A 22,925-nucleotide genomic window follows, 5' to 3' on the forward strand; every position below is an offset into this window, starting at 1 on the left:
AATGCACCTCTACCTATATGTCCAGCTGAGTCACAGGCAACCTGAGAGAATGGTCTCCGAAGGCTGCAGAGAGGCTCTCACTAAAAACTCAGCACCTTGAAAAGGCCTGCTATGGGGTGACTCATAAGTTTTAAGTGTAGTGACCTATAGATATAGTTAACCTATATCTAAAGTACGTTTGGCAAGAACCAGCTTATACAGGTTGCAGTAGCAGACCTGTAGTTCCATTTTGCATGGTCTCTCATGGGTGGCATAATACATGCTTCAGCCCATGGGAGGCCTCTGGGGTACCTATGCCCTGGGTACATGCGTACCATATACTAGGGACTGATAAGGGTACCCTAGTATCCAATCTGGAGTGTGCCCAATTACATCTTGTAGCGTTTCTGAAGTAAGGGGCATACATAGGGCGAGTTAAAGAAGGTTTTATTCTGCGGGGCACTCCTCTTATACGCGTAGCCAGTATGCAGGTATAAACACAAGAGCAACCGGTACGCCTCCTCCTGGTTCCCACGTCTCCAGGTGACTCCCTCGCCGACTACCAGGCTTTCTCCCTCCGAAAGTTCCACGGACCAGGGCTGTATCGTTGTAGCACTCGGGAACCCCAAAAGGGAAGAGGAAAAAAAAATTACCTCCAAGTGGTGCACCGATACCCCACCAGAACATGTGGACCGGCTACACAGATTCTGGGGCACGGCCGCACTCGAGAACAAGCTGCCGCAATTGTATAAAATGTGGAGTCCCTGTCACCAGTTTTTATCACAAGACTTTCGGGAACCCTCATGCCCCAAAAACCTCCAGGTTCTTAGGTTAACGAGGCTAGGCCCCAAGTTTAGAGGAACCTATTGCCAATCTGCATCACCACCTCGCCTCGCCGTATGATGTTCAGTAACCTATGGGGATGCCACCTGTGAAATAGAGCCGTCCCTTTTCCGATTTTGTCTTCCCCTGTTTTCTCACCACCCCCCTCGCCTATCTGTCTGCTTCCCCCCTGCGCATTTCGTTCCCCTTACAATTCCTAATTCCTTTACGCAATTATATGCTTCACCAGCCTTTTGAATGTATGTGAGTTTATGTGTTATTGACTAAAATTAATAAAAAGATATAAACTATAAAATATGTGGTTTCACTTCTTCAGCAGGCAGCCGAATGAGTGCTGGCTGTGGAGCAGCGACTTCTGTCAAACATTCTACATGTTTCAATCTTCTCGTTTGAGCTCTTCTTTTACAATAGTTTCTATGTACAACTATTTTTTGTCCCTATGATTTACAGAAAGAGTATATCTACGCTAGAATGTCAGAACAGCCACAGGCTCTGTTTAGAACCTTTCAAATGTGTTGTATGTAAATGAATTGTATATAGATATCCTGAAAATCTGGCACACACCAATATTGGATCCTAATGAAACTTTGTTCTGTAATTCGGGGGTTTCCATGTCAAACTGTGCTGATATCATGTGGTGTGTGTGTGGCGTGTCAAAGCTGTCCAGTTTCCAGTTCTCCTGGTGATCCTTAAAAGCAGGGGAAATGCAGTGATACCTGTAGTACCCCCAGGGCTGTATAGGTGCTGTGGCCCCTTCTGAAACGACATCCATTCATCCATCCAGTCGTGGACCAGGGTCGAAACGGACTCGATAATTCTCGCCTCGGTACCTACTCTAACCAGGAACACACTCGGCAACTCTGGGCATTAGCTTGCCTCATCTCCACAACGGCCCCCCACATTCGCTGGGGATGCCTGGTTTCACCTTGGAGATACCCTGGAGGGACCATCTCACAGGGATAGCCAGGACGGGTTCCCCAGCGGTCTACAGCGCCAGGACGCCTCAGGGCAGCAGTGCGCTTTACAAGACACATACATTTACATTTACATTTGGTGTTGCAGTCCTTGTCAAACGGAGCTCTGCAAGCAGTGCTTAATTTGTAAAATATGAAGTACCAGGGCTCTGGCCAGGAGGCCACTGCAGCTTGCACCCCCATCGCCCCAGTCATCGCTGCCAAAAAACTACTAACCATCTCTCCCACATGTAAATGCGACAGTTCAGATTATTCCAGGTTCCCAAAGCTAAAGGAATGGCTGGGGAGGCAGGTCTGAGCAATTTTTTTTAATGTACATTGTTTTCCTGAACAGCTGTTATACTGCTCATCTCTAAACTACATGAGCAGTGCCACCTTGTGGTAGACTGCCCTAAGTGTGGTGTTGACAATAAGGGGCCAGTGCCGAGCACCGGAAACCAATTAAGTGCCGGTGCTCAGCACCGGAAACACCGGCTCAAATTAAGCACTGTCTGCAAGGCGAAGTTTGAGGAATGACTGCAATTTACTTCTGTTATGTTAAGGGCATGAAGGATGCCTTTAAGGAGTTCCAGTGACCTTACCACTCCCACTTCTAGTCCAACCCCTTCACTCACTAAGACCACATTCATCGTGCTGACCACATGCCTTGCTTCATACACAAAGATTTTTTATGGCATGTTGAACTCTACTCGAGCTGTACTATTTTAATGATTCCTCACTCTACCACCAAGAGTGCATGTTGCCTGGTGGATTACACACACTCAATGCCAGCCTCACAATGCATAGCTCATGTCGTTTTTTTTTTAATGTAAAACAATATCTCTCCTGATTTTCAATATTAAGCAATACCCCATTAGGCATTGATAAAATATACACCGTTGACAATTCTTATGTTTAGAATCGTATTTACAATATAATGCTTGTATTCAGTGCATGAATATTTATTTGCCACATTTTCCAGTTCACCAATTGTAATCATCTGGCTGAGTCATATATGCCCAGTATATTGTACCCGGGAAACTTCTCATCTTAATAAACCCACATTGATGCCATGGATTTATTAATTGATGCACACAGAGAGCACCATAGAGGTGCCCCCTGAAATCCTACCAACTACTAGTGTGTTGACTTACCTTGTCGACCAGCCAGGTACCATAGACAAGTTTCTGACCTGCTGAGGTGAGGGCCTTCGCTCTCGAAGGCCAGGAACAAAGCCTGCTCTGGGCAGAGATGTTCACACCTCGTACAAGCAGGATGAGCATTCCAGAGCAGGAAGCTTCAAAGGCCCTGCCACCTTTGATAAGTGACCCTGGGCCTCTCCAGATAGTTTAAGTGCCCACCCCCCTGTCCTGACCTCACCTTTTGGCGGCAAAACCTTTGGGAAAATTGGTACGATTTGGAGGTGTGCCCACATTCAACCAGCACCACCCCTAGGACGGGCCAGCTGATGTGGACCCCAATTCTCAGATCCCTCCATGTTGTTTTGGATGGATTTAGCATTCTAGGGTCAGGGTTATGCTCCCTTTCCACAGTAAGTGGTCATACAGAGGGTGTAGACAGCCTAAATGAAGGTAGCCCATTGGTTACTACCTGTCACTCTCCTTAATGACGCTAAATTTACTAATTAGATGGCAACCCCGAACCCAAGAACTACAGCAAATCTTTGGATTTTGGTGCGAAACCTTGCCGCCCTCAGCCCCCTCCTGACGATTGCAACAGAGTGACTCATCTTGTGAGCTGGTGAACTACCAAAGAATTGGATAGCCTGCCAGTACTTAGAAAAACACCAAAAGTCTCCCTTGGAGTAGAGAAGCTACTCCCCTGCAGTCTGCTGGCACCGACAAACAGAGTCCGGTCCAATGCCCTGCAGCTTCTTGACCCGACCGACACAGCAGACTATCATGAGAAGGTACGCGTGCTCTGAAATGTCAGATCTGTCTCCCCACCGAGTGTGAAGACACCAGGACCAACCGAAGCTGTCTAGTACCAACCCCCAGGGTACCGGACACCCTGCACCAAACACCAATTGCGATAGTCCAATCTGGATTCTCACTACATCAGGACCAAGCAGCCGTAGATGGATGTTTGCATCAGTGAGACCCACTTCGAGAGTGGCCCAGCTGCCTTGAATTTACCCCTTTCAGCTGTTGTCCCTGATTGTGAGGTGCATCTTTGCACACCCAGCCCAGCTGACCAAACCCCCTGCCTCCTGATTCTCCCGGCCCAGGTCCCGATGAACCGGCTGTGCCCCCGTGCTCCAAGACCCCTTGCGACCTGAGTCCCCGTTTGGGAGCCCTCCAAGTGTATATGTAAATTTCTATCAATCCTCTCACTCCGCTTCAGAACAGACTCCGGCAAATCAATGTGGTATAGAAAATGCTGAGTACATTTTATTTTTACATCGGGGTTGTCACCTTTAGACTACCTCCATAGCCTAGGTCACAACAAAATGGTTGCCATTTTGAATTTTTCCTCATATGCCCAGACACCAAGTGTTTCTACGAGATAAACATGGACACATACTAACATTACAACATAAAGAGGAAAGTATATTGAATGATATAATGTAAATTCAACATCATTGTACATTGTAACTATAATTATATCATATGCATCAAGTTCATTCAACTTAAAAAAAAAAAATCATAGTCTCAAAGTTGTGTTGTTGATATTGAGGACACGTTTGTATTAGTGGTCCTATGATTTCATTACAAAACCGGAGGCTAGCATTATGCAAATACTTGTATTTGCTGCCCAACATGCAGCCCTTTAACCCCTTCGACGCTCATGACGGAACGGTTCCGTCATGAGCGTCGGTTGAGCTGTGCTCATGACGGAACCGTTCCGTCATGACCACGCCCGCGCAGGTAACGGTCAGCTCCGCGGGGGAATCCGCCCCGCATGGAAGGGGTTAAAGAATGTAAATACATCACAATAAATAGAACATTAACAACATCATAAGGTGACAGTGCACACTCCCATCTTCCTCTTTTGTTTGCTGCTCTGACACAGATAAGTGCATCTTTCTCATTCGTGGCATACTTTCCTAACTGTATTTATATATGTTTTGATACTTATTGCGTATTACGTTATTTTTTGGTGAGCTGTGCTAGCTTAGTATAAGTAAGGACTTCTGTCCTACCTTGCCTTGTCATATTCTTGTGCTAACCTTTTCGTTTCAGCTTGCCAATCTCCCTTGTTCAATTTATGGCTGGGAATGGCTCTTAAATCACTTTCCCTTCCGATCGCTGCGATGATCGTGGGAAGGAGCAGGTAAGTATTTTTTTCCTCATTTATTTGTCACTGCCATTTACGAGAGCTGTGTGACCGCTTCGACCAATTTGAAGCCTTATGCCCGTATCGGGGCTCCACAGTGGTAAATAACATTTGTTCCTTTTTTTCACGAATAAAAAAAAAAAAGGGAGCCGTGTTCCGTAACGGAACCGAAGCTTGCGTGCTTTGACCGTCGCGTCTCCTAGCAACCTGCTGGGAGACGCAAGAGCGTGCATTTATGCCTCCTTTTCCCTTGGCAAAGCAACGCTCCCCTCCGACTCAGCGTTAGGTTGCCTTGGTTACACCTCCTCGAGCGTGTAACGGTGCCTGCAGAGTCGGAGCCTCTTTCTTCTCGATTTCCCATTTGAAGCAAAAATAGCAGCAAATAACACGATCACCACCTAGTGGCCATTCATTTATGCTGCACCCTGAATTTTTAATAACATTACCATTGCAAAGTAAGGAAACCTGATGTTTAAGAATGTATCGTGCTGTTTTGAAGCGCGGTACCTGCACAATTGTGAGTAAGCCTTTCAAAGGGCACATTGTTCCTTAATTCTATATATTTTACATCAAGATATCTTGAGTCTAGAGATGGATCCTGACGCTAATAACCCTCATCCCCCTAAGGAGCTCCTGGGTAATAGCCTGAAAAGGATTATTTAGGAAGAAATTAAATCTTCCGTAAAGGAAGCAGTTGACGTCCCTCTAACTAAGAGAAAGAGGGTGTCCCCTGCCAAAGAGATTTACTTTTCTCTCTCGGACGGGGATTCTCCCTCTACCTCGGGTCCTAAAAAAAAAAAGAGGAAAAGTACCTCAAAAAAGAAAACATATGAAGGAGGCATTCACCCAGGCAGTGTAGAATGGTAGCCCCTGCGCAACAATAGATACTGGTGCGCATGGCAGCACGAAAGACAAATCCCAGTTCTTTGGGACAGAGAGAAGAGGTGCCCGTAGCGGCATGATAGAACGCGGTATCCTTTATGGTACAAACGATTTGATGATACATATCCATCACGAAAGCACAGATTATGAGTACCTAGAGATGGATGAGTTCATTTTCGATCCTCAGGATACTCTGGGGGATCTTGATGAGGATTTGGATCAGCCTTCCACCTCATCCTTTAATGTCAAAGTCCCCCTCGGTGGGGAGATGTTCAATCCTACCGCTGTACGCCAACCCCCGCAGCACCGAATGGTGATCAATGGATCACATGAGAAAATTTCTATCTCCGGGGGTGAGGAAGCCCTTGGATAGAGAAACACACAACCTGCTGTGGAATGAGTGCCCTCGCCCCTCCTCGGAGGACAAGGTTGCAGCACCTCCAATCTTGACTCCGAGTTGATCACCTTCCTGTTCAAATCTGGGAGGGACCCCAGAAAGGGAATTGAAAAATGTCTGAAGCAATGCCAGGACAAACTACTTGATGTACTTGGACCCTTGTCAAAGATTCTTGATATAACCGAAGAGGCTAGGATCAACAATACCTTGGTCAATATCGAGCTTCTCAGAGGTTGGTCGCAGCGAGCAATCTGCTTTGTTGGTAATGCTAACGCCAGCCTAATTACAGAGGGCAGGAAAGCGGTTCTCCTGAGAATGAACCCCAAGCGGGCCGACCTATCCACTAAAGAAGACATGTGCAACGCTAAGGGACTCCTATTTGGTGACTACTTTGTTAGATCTCTGGGCAAGTATGTGTCTACCTTCAATGCCTTCAATAGGGCCCAGTCAAACATGCGCAGAGTCTTTGGGGGCCGCCCACTTTTTGGAAGAACTGACAGGAGGGGACAGCCTACAGGTCCCAATTTTATCCACAAAATGAAAGAGACTCCTCTCATCCCAATAGAGGCTTTCGCTACAATTCAAATTTCTACCCCCAGAGAGGAAGGGGTTCAAGAGCCCGTGGCAGCAGACCAAGGTCCACCAATCAATCCTACCAAGGTAATCCCGAAGTTTTCTTCCCTCAAGGGTGGCAGGAAGACTGAAACATTTTGCACACAATTGGTCACGTATTACTAAAGACCCCTGGGTTCTAGAAACTGTAGATGGGTTCAAGATAGCAAGAACAGTTCCTAAAAAAGATTCCAAGGGAGATGACCCTAGACAAGGAAAATTCAAAACTGATAGAATTGGAGATTTCCCAAATGTTAGATAAAGAAGCCATTATAAAGATCCCCTTATCCGAGATACTATCTTTCTAGTCAAAAAGAAGGACAAAGGTTGGCGGCCCGTGATAAACCTAAAATATTTGAACAGTTTTCATACAGACACTTCAAGATGGAGGGTATCCATCTTTTGAGGGACATTTTGCAAGCCAAGGATTGGCTGGTAAAACTGGACCTCAAAGATGCTTATTTTACGATACCCATGGACGAATACTGTAGAAAGTACCTTTGTTTTACTTGGAAGGGAACTCTCTATCAGTTCCAATGTCTTCCCTTCGGCCTGCCCTCAGCACCTTGGTGTTTCACCAAGGTCCTGTGGCCAGTGGTCAGTTATCTCAGACAGAGAGGGGTTCGCCTAATAATTTACCTAGACGATATCTTCATTATGTCTCAAGACCAGTTGGAAATACAGAAACATTTACAAATGACTGTAGATCTCCCTCGAGACCTGGGTTTCGTCATAAATATAGAGAAATCTATCATGGTCCCGTCACAAGAATTGGAATTCCTAGGTTTCCAGGTAAATAGTATTCTTTTCAATCTTATCCTTCCCCACAAGAAGGTTACCAAAATAAAGAAACATGTCTCATTTATCCTATGAAAAGAATCAATCCGTCTAAAAGACCTAGCCAGGGTTCTAGGTCTCCTGTCATCCTCTATCCAAGCTATTTCACCCGGTCCTCTCCATTACAGGGGTCTTCAAAAACTAAAAGTTCTAGGCCTGAGGAAAGGCCTGTGGTACGAAGACCCAATTCCCATCTCCAAGGACGCTCAAGAGGATCTTCACTGGTGGTTGGAAAAAACCTTCAAGCAAGGAACGGAAAAGCTATTTTTGGAAATGTTCCAGATTTTACCCTAGAATCAGATGCGAGCAACTGCGGATGGGGTGCTCGCCTAAACAATTTAGAGACCGGGGGGAGGTGGTCCTTAGAGGAACAATCCCTACACATAAACTCTCTGGAGATGTTAGCAGCTCTGAACGCGCTTATGAGCTTCAAAGAGTTTTTAAAGAACTCCAACACCTTAATCCGCTTGGACAATTTTACGGCTGTCTCATATATAAATCGCCTAGGGGGCGCGAGGTCCAAGAATTTCTCGTATATTGCCAAGCGGATATGGTATTTCTGTTGGGATCAAAAGATTTCTCTCAGGGTGGAATTCATTCCGGGAATTCAGAATCTGAGAGCAGACTGGAATTCTCGTTTCCTCCACAATTCCAGCGATTAGAAATTGAATCTCGAGGCCTTCTCTCTGATCCAAGAGTTATGGGGCCCAGTTCAAATAAACCTTTTTGCCAGCAGACTAACTCACCAAGTTCAGAGATACTTCAGCTGGAGACCAGACCTGAATGCTTCTGGGGTTGATGTTTTTTTCCAATCCTGGGAGGGGATCAAGGGTTACGCCTTTCCCCCCTTCTCAATGACTCAGAGATTGTTGTGGAAAGTGAGACTGGAGTCATGCTCCATCATTCTTGTAACACCCTTTTGGAAATCCCAGGTTTGGTTTTCCGGGGCAATCATCCTTAGGCCTACTTCAGGGTCCGGATGAAGAAGAACATCCTTTGGTTCTAGAAGGGAAGATGAACCTTCTTGTTTGGAGGAGTTCAGGAATTGAGGTAGATATTCTGACCTTCCAGGCAAAGCTAAGAGTCTTTATGGGCACCAGGAACCAGCAAAAGGTACAGGGGCGTTTGGAGAAAGTGGTCTTGTTGGTGCCTGGAAAGGAATTTGGATCCCGTACAGAGCTCTCTACAACAGGTAGCTAATTATCTTGCTCATCTCTTTGAGTCAGGTCTCTCTTATAGAACCATCAACTGCTGCAGATCAGCAATTTCTTCGGGTCACGGGTTGATTAATAACCTTGCTATTGGTAGTAACCCTTTAATCAAAAGGGTTATGAAAGGTATTAGGTTAAGGAGACCTCCTAAGGCTCGTAACGAATCCATTTAGGACGTTAACCTTATCTTTAATCTCTTCCTTTCCTGGCCGGTCAACGATTTACTCTCCCTTAAAAGGATCTCCATGAAACTGGCAACTCTTTTGTGCCTGATTTCCTTTAGAAGGGTCTCAGACATTAGAGCTTTGGAAGTTTCTAATAGGTTCTACTCCTTGGAAGGTGTTCACTTTGATATTTGGAAAATAACTAAAACAATGTCAGAGTCTATCTTCTATCCCTTTTTTCATGAGTCTGAAAAACTGTGTGTTGTGAATTGCATGAAATGTTATGAAAATAAAATGTCAACGTTTAGACCTGTTGGCTCTGATCAACTTCTCCTATCATATGTTAGTCCTTTTAGACTTGTTTCTTCAGCGACCATAGCCAGATGGATCTGCATGATTATGGATGAGGCCGGCATAGATCTCTCTAGATTTGGAGCTCAATCTTTTAGGGGAGCAATGGCTAGTAAAGTATTTTGGGCTGGTGGATCCCTGCCTGAAATACTTAAAGACAAAAGACACACAATTGATGGATGGAATGCAGAACAAATCAAAACATTCACCCCCAGTCAAGAGATCTGGGTTAAATCCATCATTCTTTTGCTCGCCATGCCAGGTCCTCCCTGGCAGTTCGGGCTGGACTGTTCCCATTGGACACAGGGTCAAGACTGATTTGCATATGGCTAGATCCAAACTGGAATGGCATGGTGAGCAACAAAACGATGGACTTAGGCCCAGATCTCTATACTGGGGTGAATGAATGACATTGTTATGCTTTCTGTCCATCAACAGTTCTTTTTGCATTTGTCACCCCGAGTGGGACGGGTATGCTCAGACGTGAGTCCCGTGCTCTCCATGCCACTGGATTCAAGCTATCCTGGCTGAAGAGGGGTGAAACCCCGAAACCGGTCCTAGGATGCTTGTTTCCAGTCCAGGGAGGACCTGGCCTGGCAGTTCGGGCTGGACTGTTCCCATTGGGCACAGGGTCAAGACTGATTTGCATATGGCTGGGTCCAAACTGGAATGGCATGGTGAGCAACAAAACGATGGATTTAGGCCCAGATCTCTGTACTGGGGTGAATGTATGGCATTGTTCTGCATTCTGTCCATCAACAATTCTTTTTGCATTTGTCACCCCGAGTGGGACGGGTATGCTCAGACGTGAGTCCCGTGTTCTTCATGCCACTGGAATCAAGCTATCCTAGCTGAAGAGGGGTGAAACCCCGAAACCGGTCCTAGGATGCTTGTTTCCAGTCCAGGGAGGACCTGGCCTGGCAGTTCGGGCTGGACTGTTCCCATTGGGCACAGGGTCAAGACTGATTTGCATATGGCTGGGTCCAAACTGGAATGGCATGGTGAGCAAAAAAAACGATGGATTTAGGCCCAGATCTCTGTACAGGGGTGAATGTATGACATTGTTCTGCATTCTGTCCATCAACAGTTCTTCTTTTTGCATTTGAAATACTTAAAGAAGCAGATTGGTCTAATGCTGGTACTTTTTCGAAGTTCTATTTGAGACCAATAAAGCATGTTAGCAGTGTAGCTCTACATAGCTTTAAGCATGCATAATGGTAGCCTCCGGTCTGCTGAAGAAATGGCGATTCTCCAATTATTATGCAGAGAAAATCTTGATTTCATTAAAGATGAACGGAGGCTAACATTATCTCACTCTCCTCTCCCTGAGAGGTTTGGGTTCGATACTGTTTATCTTTATTATAATGATATTATATTTCCCTGAAATTTAATGTATTGTACAATACAGTCATTATCTATTCAGTTTTTACCTTTCCTTATACCTTTCACTATACAGTGTTTATTGTTTTTTTCTCCGATAACAATGTTTAGGAGTAACTGGAATGTCACGTTGTGCGCCTGTGTCAACGCAGCCCAAGAGGAAGATGGGAGTGTGCACTGTCTCCTTATGATGTTGTTAATGTTCTATTTATTGTGATGTATTTACATTCTTTAAAGGGCTGCATGTTGGGCAGCAAATAAAAGTATTTGCATAATGTTAGTCTTTAATGAAATCAAGATTCTCTCTGCATAATAATTGGAGAATCATCATTCTCTCTCACCATACGTTATCTCACTGTTAAGCACTTGTGTGCATTTCATCCTTTTTTAGGTCTCGTCTAGGCAGCGCTTGCGCTACCTCTTCGGACATGCTGTATTCAGATTTGGCCTTATAGCTCCGCCCATCTTTTCAATTGCCTCCTGTTACTGTCTTTTGTATATGGTGGCTTTTGATTTGTTATTTGGCTTACTAGTCCCTCCTTAGTGCCTTGAGGACTGGCCCTTTTGTATGTGTTGTTACTCAGTATGTTTCATTTAGAATTACTCAGTACTATTTTGTTAAAGACATTTTCTAAGGTGGTGTTGCCGGCATGACCGCAAGGACTTCATTTCTTAAACTGTAATGTAATTCATATTTTGTTTTGTAAGGACAGCTACAGTCTTCACAGCAGAATTTTGCTGAGCCAATGGATTTCTTCCCCACTGTATCTATGTGCAGCGACGGACTTCACCAACCACATTTTTCCACCTATAATGGCATTATTATTTTGTTTTGGAAGGATAGCCACAGACTTTAACCAACCCTATTTTGCCAACGATAAAGGAATTGTTACTTTGCTTTTCTTTGCATAATAGTTACATTTTTTTCCAGGTACAATAGCTATTGACTACCCTGTATTAACACAATTAAATGTGTAGTTACTGTTGCAAGTAGGACAGCAATGAACTTTACCGACTGCATGTACACAAGAATAATGGAATTTTTTCCATATTTTTTTTTGTCTTGATTCAGAGCTGTGCACATAATATAGCCTGCTCATTTCTCACTGGCAGAATGCTTCAGTTAAGCCTCTGCATAATGTTAACAAATTATGGGAAAGTTACCATTGCTTTTGTAACACTTGTGTCCCTATTATTTTCTCATACCTAATAATACCACGCTAACCTGAAACGTGTCCCTGTTTAGCATCTTTTAACATTTTAATAAAATGGCAAATATTAATTTGCATTTTTATAAAATGTATTATTTGGTGAGAGGTTGTGGCCTTACGGCCAGAGCTGCCGACTTTGGAGCTGAGGAACCAGGTTGGAGCCTTGGCGTCAGCTCAACATCCACTGATTCTGGGCAAATCACTTAATCTCCTCGGGCCTATCAAAAAATGAATGTGTTCTTGTGTAAAGTAACTGGTGCTCATGTAAAGCGCTCCAATACCTTCGGGTCAAGTTTGTGCCTTAGAAATCTGCAAAATAATGTACAAAAAGCCTGCATTCAATTTGTTTGCTTTCTTCAATTGTTAATAATAAATAGGAGTGGATTACAATGATGTACTGAACTAGTGGTATACGCAAATCCTATTCAAACCAACGTAGTGTTTTTAACGGTACTTTTGTGGCAGCGTTGTTCACTCCCGTGTTTTACAGCACGGTCTCTCAATCTCAAACGCAAACATCACTTCTTTCCTCTCCAAGTTGATACATATCTCTAAGCCTCGGGAACACACTGTGGGGCATATTCTCAAGGCGATAGCGCCGCGTTAGCGGCACTTTTCTACCGCTTATGCGGCGATATTTTTATCGCCGTATTCTCAAGCTGTCACTAACAGCTGTTAGCGACAGTTTTTAGGCGAAACGTCCATAATAAAGATCGCTACTTCTGTTAGCGTTAATTATAGGCAGGAGAGGCGTTCCCATGCAAAAACGGCCGCAAAGCCCAGTACTCAATATTCACAAGGGGATCCTTTAAGTCTTGAAGCCCAAAAAAAACTGCCTCTAACTGCAGTTAGAGCCAGTTAGTTAAGACCAGAAAATAGCTGGTCTTAAAAATGCAGATAACACTTGGGGCCTCATCTCAGCAGGTTTTGGTGCTTGCAGCGCTGCACTGCGACAAAACTACAGTGCAGGAATGTGCACCATTAATAAGATAGTGTGCATTCCTGGACCCCAGTCATGAAAAGTGTTGAAGCGCTGCGACAAGACAGCATTGCAACACTACTCACTACGCCCTTCTTGCTACAGCATGGATGCGCTGTATTTACTGGACAGCGCTCCATGATGCAACTAATGACCGGTACATCAGGAATCCAGACGTACCTGTCTGCACCAAAGTCACGAATTGCGGCAGTCGTGTCACAACCATGACGCAACTCCTGCAATTCGTGGGGCCAGCCTATCCCTGTGGCACTACGTCACCCTCACACCTGCCATCAGGCAGGCGGAAGGTACTGACACAGTGCTGTTCATGAGGGGTGCCCGAATGTCGGTGCTGTTGGAGATCCATCGGTGGTGGTTGCACGCTGCAGTGTCATCGTTTGGAAGCATTGGTGGAGTGTTGGTGCGGAGGGAGTTGACAAGACGTTTTTCGGTGGCCTTGATCCAGCTGTGAGGGAGTGCGATGATGCCGGGGGCGTCCGGAGGGCAAGGTGAAGACGTGATGTTACCAATGATGGTCGGTCCAGGAGAGTCCGGTGTTGTGGCTGTAGTTCCCCGTAGGTGACGTGCTCGACCGTGTGTCCTGCTGTGTGGCTTGTTGAGGTGACTTGCTGCTTGCGTCTGATGTAGGGGACCTTCCCCAGGAGGGGATGGTGTCCTGGTCACTGGGGTTGTCCAGGTGGAACTTGAGTTCACCCATAGATGTTGTCGGTGGATGGGAGACCCTGGGGTGCAATAAGGTCTACAATGGTATTGGAGAATGGGGGGCCATGACCCGGGGGCCTGCACATGAGGGTGCCGCAGAAGATGTGCTTGGGCTTGGTCCGGATCTGGGAGTTGAGGTGGTCCATGGTCACCCTAGGGCCATTAGAGTGCGTGGTCAGTCGGAGTGTACTTCGGTAGGTGATGGCAATGCCTCCTCCTTGATGGTCGGGGTGCTCCTTGTGGGTGATCACTGCAGCCATCAGTGATGGCAATGGCGATGTCCGGTCCGGAGCAGAGGTTTGTCCTGGCAGGCGAGGTGGCGTCCAGGGTTGATGGCAAGGAGGTTGCTGGCGTCTTAGCGGTGGAGTGTCCAAGAAGAAGGCTTCTTGGTGATGTGCGCGTGCGAAGTTGTAGGTGCACCATTTGTGAAGGTGATTTGGAACCCCTTAGCCCTGAAGAAGTTGCGTGATGAGTCGGCAACGAAACATGTTAGCACTATAGAACTGGGTATGGTTTGATTGAAACCATTTGTATTGTGGGAGCTTACAGTATTCAATAAAGTTATGATAAACTAGTAAGCACCACTGTTTTTTAGTAGTGAGAATAAAATCTTTTATGTTCTCACTGGGGTTCATTGGACACATGTAAATACACATGGCACTATTATTATTATTATTTTTTCACCACTTTTATACACTGAAATTATATATTAGGATATTATAATCTCTGTGTTTTTCACATGGAATAAGAGCAACCTATGATGATAAGTGGGTATACTGGTGAGTACCAACCAGCAAGACCATCCTTGGTGTTACTACCGTGAGGTGCTCTGTTTCCTTTCTCTCCTTTTTCACCTTGTTTTTGAAAGTTTTTGGGGAAGAATTGGTGCTTTGATGGTTTTTCTGACACTTTTAATTGACACAACACAAACATATGAGGTGTGATAGGAAACATACACTAGGGAATCATAAAAGATTTGAAATCCCATTGATCAGTTAATATATGAATTGATGTGTTGTAGAGCAGGCCATTGGTTGTTATAGTAGATTGAGTGGGGGGCGGCCGTGCTTGTTTTCTTCCCCCTTTTGCTCCTATTGTATTAGTGCTACAACTACATGCCTGAACTCCCCCACTAGCAGTATTACACACCTGTTGAGAAGTGACAGTACTCTCACATTCAAGTTGAAGAAGTGCGGGCACCTAATACCTGACGGGCCCTGCCTATTTAAGCACTTGGTGGCCTCAAGTCCTAGTGGCGAAATGTAGTGACACGGTCCAGGTTAGTAGCAATAGACTCGTGTCAGGCAGTGACAGGTGTAAGTTGCGACAGCACGCGCACCCTCACTTCCTTGTCTTGTAATCCATCAGTGCGGCCCAGAGCAAGACCCTGGTGCTCGCGCCCGATTGCTTTCCCGCTCTCATGTTGGCTGCCATGCCATGTTTCATTTGTGTCGGGCGTCTGACACGGACAGTGCGCCGGACACGGGTGATATCCGCAGTGACAGCTAGTGTGCTGCCTCCAGCTTCGTGGCAGAGACCGGGGAACTTCAGTTAATTTTAGTCGCAGAGTGTGAGAGGCATCTTTAACCTACCTTTGACATGAGTTCAGCAGAGGTCACTCAAGCCCCTGCAGGAGGTGCTTGTCTCTCAGACTACTTGTCTAGCTGCTGGATGTGGTAAGTCTCTTTTACCCTACTTTGTTATTATGTACATTTTTAATTGCAGGTTAAATATTTAGCTTTGAAGAAATTAATTTGTCTTTTTTAAAGTAAAAACACTAGCTGGAAACTGATTTCAGTGTTACTGCAGTGCTCTGAGATTCTAAAGCACAGCAACTCCCCGAGTAAAACATGAACTGCTCTGCCTTGATAGGCAGAGTGTTAGGAGCTAAAGGAGTGTGCTGAGTGCTCAGTTTGGGCGGATTCGAAGGTAAGGACACTCTACAAAAGCACTAACACTCACAGAGAAGCAGTCAAACACTACTGCCGGCATCTCACACCACACCCCTCGTATATCTCTTACTACTGAGAGAACTCTCACACCTTGCAAAGTCAAGAAGTCTCACACTTCAGACTGCACTCTCACACTCACTAATAGTCTCACATCACCAACAGCACTCTCACACCACTCTTGAACTAGCAGTCACACACTACTGATAACAGCACTCTCACACCATTCATAGACTACCAGTCAAACACTCTAGGACACACTCTCACACACCTAAGAAACTAGCGGCAAAGGTAATAAATCTGGCTCATACTGAAAGTATTTTCTAATTGATTTGTGAGTTTGTGTCGGGTTGTGGATTGACCTGCGGGTGAAAGCAAGAATAAGCCAATGGCTGGTGAATAGAAGCAGGAATGCAAAGATGAGTGACTGAGTAGACAGATGATGAGTGATTGAGTGCATGAACAGATGGATAAGTGACTGCAGACATGGCAGCCTCCAGACACGTGCAAAATGAACAAGCATTGGCATAGCCATTAGGTCTCGCCTTTGGAACCTTATAAGTATTTAGTTATGCAGTACAATATCCTTGGTGCAACAACATCAACTGTTGCATGGCTAAACACGAATAAGATCCTAAAGGCGAGACCTATCGGCTATTCCAATGCTTGTTCCTAGAGCTGCTCACACAGACCGTTAATCTGGGGCCCTTTCGTTCTTGTGCTAAACCTCTTACAAAGGAGGTGGCGCAGGGCCCATGTCTCAGTCCCACACTAGTGTATGTGGCCCCCTTGCAAAAATTATTAGAGATCATGGATTTGTTCCTTTTCATATGCGGATGATGCCCAACTCCTTCTTTCGCTTGACAACAGATCGGTCGCGACAAAACATCTTTTTGCTGAAGGTATGCAAGAAATTTCCGATTGGATGACAAAGAATTTTCTCCAGCTTAATGCCGATAAAACGGAAATACTACTGTTCGGCAAAGCACAAACACTGTGGTCTCCTGACTGGTGACCATCAGAGTTGGTCCCGGCCACCACCCCTACAACGAAGGCAAAACAACTTGGGTGTCTATCTGGACCACACCCTTGCTATGAGAGATCAGATAGTGACTACCTCAGGCACCTGCTTCTATATGCTGAAGCTTCTACAGAGACTGTTCCACCTCCTCCCATTATCAGTACGTAAGACCCTGATTCAAGCCCTGGTAGTCAGTCACCTCGACTACTGTAATGCCCTTTTGGCAGCAGCAAACGACACCGTGCTGAACAGGTTGCAAGTGGTTCAGAACACGGCAGCACGTCTGGCCCTCAATATGCCTCCTAGAACTGCATCTCTCCCATTATTGAGACTCTTTCACTGACTCCCCATTCGCAAAGGCATTCAGTTTAAAATCTGCTGCTTGGTCCACAAAACAGTCAATGATAGGGATCCCATGTACCTTGCCGAAAAACTTGTTCATTACCTACCAAGCAGATCTCTGCACTCTGAAGAGAAGGCTCTGTTTGTTATCCCCTGGTTTAACAAACTCCGTTCCGGTGGCAAAACCTTTTCCTACCTTGCCCCTCGTTACTGGAAATCGCTCCCCGTTCACCTACGTAAGTGCCTGCATTTTCTTAAGTTCAGGAAACTCCTAAAAACAGAACTCTTTAACAACTAATCGTCTGTTCCAGCCTCCATACCTCTGTTTATAGTGCGGAGATACCCCTTCGGAGGTGAGTCCAGCACATTATAAATTCTTCATTCACTCATTCAATCATAGGCCCTTTACTGCCCTATGGGTGATCCAACGAACGGGATCCTTGCTTGTAACTGACTGTTTTAACAAATACCTATATTTTTACTAATCTGTAATTCTCTTCCTGTTTTGTTGTTTTCAGACTCCTTTGAGGATCCAGGAACCATCATGGATAGCCTAATGAAATGTCTGAAGAGCATCAAATCTACTCAAGTGGGCTTTAACAATTCAGTTCCTGAGGGACTTGGGCGTGAATCATATTTTGTGCTTCCTAAATGTGAACCTGAGAATGTTAAAGGTAAGAAATACTCACTATCTGTAACGCTCTTTAAGCCTCCCTACACTCAAAAACACAATTTTCATTACCTTTACATATCCCAGAGTGTCAAGAGAAACACATCCATTAATTAAAAGGCACACTCACACCTGTGAGTTTGGGATTCCATTTATGACCAGGAAATTCTTTGATTGTGGCAGGTACTTTTCTTTTTTTTCTTTCTTAGTTATTTTATTATCTATTGATATATTCGGGCTGCTGTCAGAGGACTTTTTTTGTTTGTGAAATGACTTCTTACTCAGCTTTGCGTGGGGTAGAAAATATGCTCTTCCCCCATCAGGGTTAGGGCATCACGGTCAGGCCTTCTCTGCTCAGATTACCTCTAAAGACATTCATGATTCACTTCACAGACACCAATGCCTGTCAAACAACATAGCAAACATGCTGTTTTCTAGAAATCATAGAGTGTGGTTGTGAGGAGGTGGTCCGAAAGGGTGTTGGAGGGGGTTTGGGATTAGAGCGGTAGAGGCCACCTCCTTGATTCACCAAGGTTGATGAAAGATGATGGCTTTCCTTGCTTCAGCTCCTGGTGCAAAACAGAATGCGATCAGTTGATGAGTAGATCAGGATGTGAAATGGCAGATGTAATAATCTAAAACAAAGAAAGGCTAGTTGTTTAGACCGTGTCAGATTTGCATTCTTTTAAAATAACTCTTCGGTGTCGTAACTGGATCACAGAAAATATTACACGGCGGCCCCAATTTATACCTTGGCAGAAAAAAACCTTAACCTCTCTTTGCCACAGTTCCTCCACCCACCACAAAGCCACTATACAGATAGAGTGCGTGAATACTGGGATAATACTAAGCAAGTGGTTGTACCTCTCCACTTCCCCTGGTGATTAAAAATTACTGAAAGGATTGCAGTGGGACCTATTGGCTGTGAACCAGCAATATTCAAAGTGTCCTATTCCCCAGGGCACAGGGAATCCCTGGGAATTTCCTCTAAATTCCCGTGCCAGCAGGGTAGGCTTAGGAAGGAGGTGTCCTGGAGCTTTTTTGAGCCATAACGAGGGGTAACAGTTTGTACAGTCACACAGCACAATCTTAGTTCCAGGGATTACCTTGCCTGAAGTGTGCAAGTGCCCTGATGTGTTGGTAATTTTCAATTTAATTTAATTTTGTCCTGTCCCATAATTATGAAATTATATACGCAAAACACCATGAAAGTTCAACAAAAAAGCTTTACTTGGCTTCAATTTACAGGTGGAAAATGCCCTCCACCAAGGATCACAAAACGATCATTATCCCGTATCTGGCAGGAGAGCTTTTCAACTACACAACTCCAACCAGGATAATTAAATGATCAAGTGACAAAGGCTCCAAACCTCTTCCAAAAATACCTTTTATATTCTGTCAGCCACTTTGTCTCATAACCTTCTCCCTCTCTCCTTGGTTAAAGTTTAAAAATATGTCCGTGCCACATCCACGGTCTTCTTCTTACACAATTACCTGCCCTACTAATATGTTACCTTGGTTACAGTTTAAGCAACATGTCAATATGTTCTTGTCACATACACAATCCTCCCCTACTTGCCCAAATCCACTATTCAATACAGTTTATTTACTAAGAAGTGACTTTGTCTCCATAACCTTGAAATTCACACATTTAATGAATTCACTGCAGGTGCTGCAATTGCTGCTACCTGGAAAGGTGCCGAGATTATTCCTACTTTTTAAGAAGGGCCTCGAATCTGATTCAGCAAATTATAGGCCCATTAGGCTCATCAACTCTAGCCAGAACATTTTCTGTAAGCTGGTTTTGGATTGCTTGCTGTCCTGAAATAAGGAAAACTAGATACTCTCTGTTCCAGGCCATGTTTCACTCCAGAACCAGCAAAGTCGAGCAGGCTTTCAGGCTTCAGCTTATGAGAAGGCAGGAGGTCGACAGGAACAGGGGTAGCTTATACATTGCTTTCGTCGACCTTAAGACAGCTTTTAATATGGTCCCTAGAACTTAAACTTTGGTCCACCCTCAAGGCTCTATGGTTACCTGGTCCCCTGTATGACATCATAACTAGACTCCATTGCGAGAATTTCCCTCAAATCCGTTGGGGAGTAAATGGTGAAACCAATGATCGTCTTGGATCGATAGGGGAGTTACGCCGGGCTGTGTCCTTGCCCCCACACTATTCCTGATCTATATCAACAGCTGTGTTGATTTCCTTAAGGACTGCGAAAATTACTCCCTGTTCCTCGGGTGTACCAAAATTCCAGCGTTATTGTTCGCAGACAACAGGCTGCTGATCTCATAAACCCCAATGGGCATAGCGACTCTCCTTTTAAGATTTCAATCATTCTGTATTACTTCTGGCCTGACTATCAATGCACCTAAAACCAGGTTTATGGCAATATACCCACATAGGGGTTACAGAAGGGCACTATCCCTAGAGGGGTTTAAACTGGAGAGAGTTCTCGATTCTGATTATCTCGGAATTTCTCATTTCCACTTCCAGTTCTTGGGACAGACAAGTTTCCCAGAGTATACTCAACTTTAAAGCACAGGACTGCTGCTATCTAAAGATTAGCTGGCAAGGCCTCTTTCCATCCCGTTTCTCCACTCTTAGAAGTCTGAAGAGCCCAGGCAGTAGCAGCCACTGCCTATGGTATTGAACTCTGGGGGCATAGAAAAGTAACTTTGATCTTTAAGCAAGGTCTAGGTATTTGCCCTCCTCCCTGGTATGGCTTAAATCCCTAGTGTATTGGTTACGTGTTTGGTCTGTTCCAGAGTTGTGAAACCACAGAGCGGGTTTGAGTAACATCTTGGGTAGGTAAAAAAGTGGGGCCTTGTTGCCATGGCTATTATATTAAACAGTCCCTCCATTCCTGTGGGATGCAAGAGCTCTGAGTAGATACTGCAGCCATTACATCTTCCTCTGCCAAAAACTGAAATCTCTTTATTAGGAACATGAGGTGCTGAAACTGATAAACCAGCTAAGCCCGGGGTTCTGTAGTGATCGTTTCATTGGGTTCAAGCTCATCCTGGCTTTTGAGCCTATATGGACAATATTGACCCTCCCTCCACTAAAGCCTGTCACATAAGGTTTAGATTGGGCACCCTTTCTTTGGCTTTATTCACTTCCAAATGGAAAAGTGGCTCGGTGGAAGGGGGCTGGAGTAGGGGAGCAACCTCTGCCCAGCATGCAATGGGTGTGTGGAAACTATAATTTGCGGTTTATTTTGCCCCTTCTACTTGAAGCAGCATAAGCGCTATATTGTCCCCTTTCTGCGCTTGATAGCAGTGCACCAGTATAAGAGAATTTGCACGGTTTACACTTTGTCCACCATTGTGTTTTCGATGGCTAAGTTTCTAGAGAGCGTTTGGCCGATCCGGCGCAAAGTTATCTTGCTCTCACCCCTTTCTGGATGAGAATAACTCTTTGTAGTACAGGCTTGTTGATCTGGGTATTGTTAATTATACAAATCTATTGTGTCATTTTCAACGTTCAGAATATTTTCATATCCAACGTATGATTATTTTAATTATTATATTAACCTATCGTTTTATGAATTTATGTAATTTGTCATGTTGTCACTTAAGTGAGCCCACATTGTATTTTAGATGTTGTGTCTTGTTATTAACTGTACTCTTAATTGGGCTTATGTACTAAACTTTGACTTGTGATTTTTGTAGTCTGTGACCGAAATTAAGCTTTAAATGGAATTAATTTACTATACATCTGAAATAGAGGAAACTGCCATTTGACTGTTACTTGGTGTTATGTGTGGTTCTGAGCTGGCCTGTTGGTAGTCTTGAAAGTATTCTTTAAAACTGCACCTGCTGTGGGGTGTTGGGTAGAGTAGTTTTAGAGTTTGTGTTTCTTCATGGAGCCGTATATTAGTTTTTTTAGGCAGTGATGTGCTTTTGTGAATTCCATGAGGTCCAACTGTTTTGTACCTCTTAGCCATGTGATGAGTTGGAGCCGTATATATATATATTTTTTAGTAAGTGATGTGCTTTTGTGAATTTCATAAGGTCCATCTGTATTGTTCCTCTTAGCCGTGTGAGGTGTTGGTATGAGTGTGTTCTATTGGATTTTGTCAATGGTTATTTATTGTGGCCTATACCCAAAACTAAGAGAGGCTCTTTCTTTTATATGTGGAGAAAGTAGGTTAATTTTATTTTATTTTATAATTCTTTTCTGGATGATTTGGAAGTTAACAATTACAAAATAAACACTAATTTCAAATAACATATCAAGATCAGAAACCAAGTTTGACAATGAAAATTGCCAGTGCTGCGGGTTTGGGGGTGAAGTTTTAGAGTAGATACAACCACCTACTGCGCATTGCCAAAGTTGATGTGCTACGGGGAATTTGGCACCTGTAACGAGTGGGCGCAATCACAGACCCATTATTTTTCCAATACATAGCTCTTACTGAGCATTCGCTTTGAATGCAGCTTCCAAACCATCAACCACCTCCTGTAGCATGTCCTGACTGGTGAACACAATCTGATTGTGTTAGTAGCTGGGCGCTGGAACACCAATGATATACATCAATCCCGACAAGGATGAATGTCAAAGGATTCACAAACTGCTCAAACATCCACAGTAAAGGTCTTCTGTTTATATGCATCCTGAGAGCACAAACACACGATGAATTAAATTTAATGATCCAGGCATTTTCCTCTGATTCGTTCTTGGGCAGAGTTAGTTTAATTTCTCTGTGTCAAAAGTAGAATTTGATAACCTACTTGTAGTCCTCAATAGAAATTCCCAGGGAACTCCCCTGTTTAAAAAGACAGAGAAGGGCTCGTCTTGATAGCAGTGATCATTTTTAGACAACTGACAACAGCTAGTTTCTGCTTTGACTCTCATGTATGGAAGGTTCAGATGTAATTTGTTTACATTTTCTAGGAGAACTTAAAACTGAGAAAGTCAGATTGATTTTTCACTTTAACTACAACATTTACATTGAATTACTGAGTTAGACATTATTCTGTTTTCATAAAACTAAGTTGGAAGAAGAAATTCAATGGATAAATTATGAGGTTATCTATAGGAAGAAGTAGTCTAAGGGACCACAGCAAATGTTTTGTTTCTCAGTTTTTTGCTAGAGAAAGGAAACTCCATATTCAGG

At 44.3% G+C, this 22,925-nt stretch overlaps 1 protein-coding gene across 3 annotated transcripts in view; it reads left to right on the plus strand.

Moving 5' to 3' along the window:
• The window catches only part of LOC146775847 (uncharacterized), a 226,500-nt gene that overhangs the window by 25,418 nt on the left and 178,157 nt on the right, over positions 1-22,925 (plus strand). For all 3 annotated transcript variants that reach the window (XM_085637507.1, XM_085637508.1, XM_085637506.1), the window contains exon 2: positions 17,650-17,805. In XM_085637507.1, the coding sequence (XP_085493633.1) occupies positions 17,676-17,805 (130 nt within the window). In that variant the 5' untranslated portion in view covers positions 17,650-17,675. The remainder of the gene's footprint in view (positions 1-17,649; positions 17,806-22,925) is intronic.

This window comes from Triturus cristatus, chromosome 12, assembly GCF_964204655.1.
Source record: "Triturus cristatus chromosome 12, aTriCri1.1, whole genome shotgun sequence".
NCBI lineage: Eukaryota > Metazoa > Chordata > Amphibia > Caudata > Salamandridae > Triturus > Triturus cristatus.